At 51.3% G+C, this 4,567-nt stretch overlaps 1 protein-coding gene across 1 annotated transcript; it reads left to right on the top strand.

Annotated features, from left to right (window-relative positions):
• The first annotated feature begins 273 nt into the window (after positions 1-273).
• Positions 274-2,224, top strand: LOC139583870 (uncharacterized). Its single transcript, XM_071415417.1, has 2 exons — positions 274-310; positions 1,428-2,224. Exons 1-2 carry the CDS (start codon positions 274-276, stop codon positions 2,222-2,224), a joined length of 834 nt encoding a protein of 277 aa, XP_071271518.1.
• The last annotated feature ends 2,343 nt before the right edge of the window (positions 2,225-4,567 follow it).

Raw genomic sequence — 4,567 nt, 5'->3', positions numbered from 1 at the left:
CACACACACACACACACACACACACACACACACACACACACACACACACACACACACACACACACACACACACACACACACACACACACACACACACACACACACACACACACTCATACTCCATTGTTTCCCAAACTCGGTCCTGGGGTTCCCCTGGGTGCATGTTTTGTTTTTGCCGTAGCACTACCCAGCTGATTCAGATAAATACAGCTTGATGATGAGTTTATTTTAATCAGCTGTGTAGTGCTCGGGCAAAACGCGAAATGTGCACCCATGGAGGACCCCGGGACCGAGTTTGGGAAACACTGGTGTAAACATACACGCACCAATGTCCGCATGCAAACTCACATACCCACACACACACTCACACTCACACACATGCACATTCACACATCCCTCACCACCAACAAACATCCCCCACCCCCTCCATCCCTCCATCCTCACTCCAAACCCAATCTATCTGCAGCAGCCCACTACTGTCATAAAGGAGAGAGGAAAACGTGTGTGTGTGTGTGTGTGTGTGTGTGTGTGTGTGTGTGTGTGTGTGTGTGTGTGTGTGTGTGTGTGTGTGTGTGTGTGTGTGTGTGTGTGTGTGTGTGTGTGTGTGTGTGTGTGTGTGTGTGTGTGGTGCCTGTGTGTGTAGTAAAGCAGGCCCTCCACCTCCATTGCTAATCCATGCTGACATGTCCTGTCTCTAACAGTATGATTAATGTGAAGCTCAGACCGCGACCAACGGGACGCATTTAATGTCATCCGGCTACAATATCACCATCACACACCATCACCCACCTACAGCCACTATCACCCACCATCACCCACCATCACCCACCTACAGCCACTATCACCCACCATCACCCACCATCACCCACCTACAGCCACTATCACCCACCATCACCCACCCTCAGCCACCATCACACACCATCACACACCATCACCCACCTACAGCCACTATCACCCACCATCACCCACCCTCAGCCACCATCACACACCATCACCCACCATCACACACCATCACCCACCTACAGCCACCATCCCACACCATCACCCACCCTCAGTCACCATCACACACCATCACCCACCTACAGCCACCATCAGTCACCATCACCCACCCTCAGCCACCATCAGCCACCATCCCCCCACAGTCACCATCACACACCATCACCCACCTACAGCTACAGCGACTATCACCCTCCATCACCCACCATCCCTCACCATCAGCCACCATCAGTCACCATCACCCACCATCCCCCACCTACAGCCACTATCACCCACCATCACCCACCATCACCCACTCTCAGCCACCATCAGACACCATCAGCCACCATCCCCCACCTACAGCCACTATCACCCACCATCACCCACCATCCCTCACCATCAGCCACCATCACCCCCATCACCCACCATTACCCACCATCCCCCACCCTCAGACACCATCACCCCATCACCCACCATCCCCCACCATCCCCCACCTACAGCCACTATCACCCACCATCCCCCACCCTCAGACACCATCACCCCCATCACCCCATCACCCCCATCACCCACCATCCCTCAGCATCAGCCCCCATCACCCCCATCACCCACCATCACCCACCATCCCCCACCCTCAGACACCATCACCCCCATCACCCACCATCACCCCATCACCACCATCACCCCCATCACCCATCATCCCCCACCATCACCCCCATCACCCACCATCACCCACCATCCCCCACCCTCAGACACCATCACCCACCATCCCCCACCTACAGCTACTATCACCCACCATCACCCACCATCCCCCCACCATCAGCCACCATCAGCCACCATCAGCCACCATCAGCCACCATCCCCCCACCATCAGCCACCATCCCCCCACCATCAGCCACCATCAGCCACCATCAGCCACCATCAGCCACCATCAGCCACCATCCCCCCACCATCAGCCACCATCCCCCCACCATCAGCCACCATCAGCCACCATCAGCCACCATCCCCCCACCATCAGCCACAATCAGCCACCATCAGCCACCATCACCCACCATCAGCCACCATCAGCCACCATCCCCCCACCATCAGCCACCATCAGCCACCGTCAGCCACCATCAGCCACCATCAGCCACCATCCCCCCCACCATCACCCACCATCAGCCACCATCAGCCCACCATCAGCCACCATCAGCAACCATCAGCCACCGTCCCCCCACCATCAGCCACCATCAGCCCCGCTGCCCACAAATGAGAGTAGTGTGCACATGTCATAAATCCTGTGGCATGTTGTCCATTTCCATTAGTATCTATGGATTATTTATTCTCAGGTGAAAACATGGTTGTTTATTTTTTATGTGGCGCTCATAAATCTATCTATCACTCTGAAGGAAGGAGAGGGGGGGAGGAAAAAGAGAGGAGGGGGAGAGACAGGGAGGGGGAGGCAAAGAGAGAGAGAGATTTGTGACCTGTTGCCACAAGAAAAGGGCAACCAGTGAAGAACAAACACCATTGTAAATACAACCCATATTTATGTTTATTTATTTTCCCTTTCGTACTTATCCATTTGCACATCCTTACAACACTGTATATAAACATAATATGACATTTGAAATGTCTTTATTCTTTTGGAACTTCTGTGAGCGTAATGTTTACTGTTCATTTTTATTGTTTATTTCAGTTTTATTTATTATCTACATCAGTTGCTTTGGCAATGTTAACATATGTTTCCCACGCCAATAAAGCCCCTTGAATTGAATTGAGATAAAGAGAGATTGATGGAGTGGATTGTGTTGACTCAAAGTCTGAGACGCTTTTACCTTACCTTTAGTTCCCTATTGACTTTTTTGTCACTTTAATTTGGGTTGCCTCTCCCTGACAATATCCTCTTCATCTAATGGTTACTAATCTCACGTTGAAAAGTAGGAGGAAATCCCTTGACATTTGCCAGCTAATTCAACATTGTTCTCAAGTCGAGGTGAACCAAAAGGTTTTTTGGGCTGTTCCCTCAAATGGCACACTATTCCCTTTCTAGTGCACTACTTTTGACCAGGGCCAATATAGGACATAGGGTGCAATTTGGAACACACCTGGACTGATATGGAGTACTTGGCGCAAACTGCGTAGCCTTTAATTCCTTTCCCTCGACTCCCCAAGCCCCTGAGTATTTTACCATTGGCATTTGCTCAGCGTTCCATGCTAACACACAACTTAATCAGAATGGATGGTTCAATTTCAACCGGTGCAACATCCCCGTCCCACGCTGTCGTCTCATATAATACAGGACCGCAAAGGTGTAAACCTCAGTAGATACGAGAGAAAATGATTCTATGAAAGCTGTTGCCAAGATACAGTGGAGAAAGATAGAGGGGGCGAGGAGCTGAATAGAGCAGGAGAGGAAGACGAGAGAAGAAGAGAAGTTCAGTAGCTGAGAGAAGTTTAACTAGCTAGCTTCCCTGGGCTGGCATCATTAGCGACATTACCCCATCGTCACCCTTGTCATTCTCTCTCTATATACCATTCCCCTAGCCAAGAAAAGCTTTTGAACAGTCGTGGTGTGGAATGCAGCTTGTTAGTCAACGCCCCGGCAGTAGACAGACTGAGACACCATGACAGATGGACTGTTTAAACACTCACTCCTCACCATGTCATCTTGTTTAATGAAAGGCAATCAGTCTGCTTCCTTGTTTTAACAGACATTAAACCAGAGAGAGAGAGAGAAGTCTTGACATTTAGGAAACAATCACAGGCATAGTCGAATGTCAAGGACACATTGTCAAAGTATTGAGCGTTTCTCTGTGTAGGATAAGAGTTCTTGTCTAGTGATTATAGAGGGTCATAGAATTGGCCACTCTCAGTAGAAATTGATATCAAAGGCTTGTCCTTTAACTTGAGGTCTATTTCTAATAGAAACACAATGGCTGTGAATAAATCATGGCTATTCACCTTTTCTCCAGCTGTGTCTGTACTAGAGCACGTTGTCTGTGCGTGTGTCTGTCTGTGTGTACGTGTGTGTGTGTTATTGTCCCTGTGCCCCTGGAAATGTCAGCCACACACTCCACTGACCCCACTGGCGATGGGAAAAGGTAGAGAGGGACAGGTACAGGGGGACAGTCAGAGGAGGACAGTCAGAGGGGGACAGTCAGAGGGGGACAGTCGGAGGGGGACAGTCGGAGGGGGACAGTCAGAGGAGGACAGTCAGAGGGGGACAGTCAGAGGGGGACAGGTACAGGGGGACAGTCAGAGGAGGACAGTCAGAGGAGGACAGTCAGAGGGGGACAGTCGGAGGGGGACAGTCGGAGGGGGACAGTCGGAGGGGGACAGTCGGAGGGGGACAGTCAGAGGGGGACAGTCAGAGGGAACAGGCAGAGGGGGACATGTATAGGGGACATGTATAGGGGACAGATAGAGGGGAACAGGCAGAGGGGGACAGTCAGAGGAGGACAGTCAGAGGGGGACATGTAGAGTGGGAAAGGTAGAGGGAACAGGTAGAGGGGACAGGTAGAGGGGACAGGTAGAGGGAACAGGTAGAGGGAACAGGTAGAGGGAACAGGTAGAGGGAACAGGTAGAGGGAACAGATAGAGGGAACAGATAGAG

This window comes from Salvelinus alpinus, chromosome 8, assembly GCF_045679555.1.
Source record: "Salvelinus alpinus chromosome 8, SLU_Salpinus.1, whole genome shotgun sequence".
In the NCBI taxonomy this organism is placed as follows: Eukaryota; Metazoa; Chordata; class Actinopteri; order Salmoniformes; family Salmonidae; genus Salvelinus; species Salvelinus alpinus.
The sequence above is the reverse complement of the archived record's forward strand: the minus strand, read 5'-3'. Positions and strand labels throughout refer to the sequence as shown.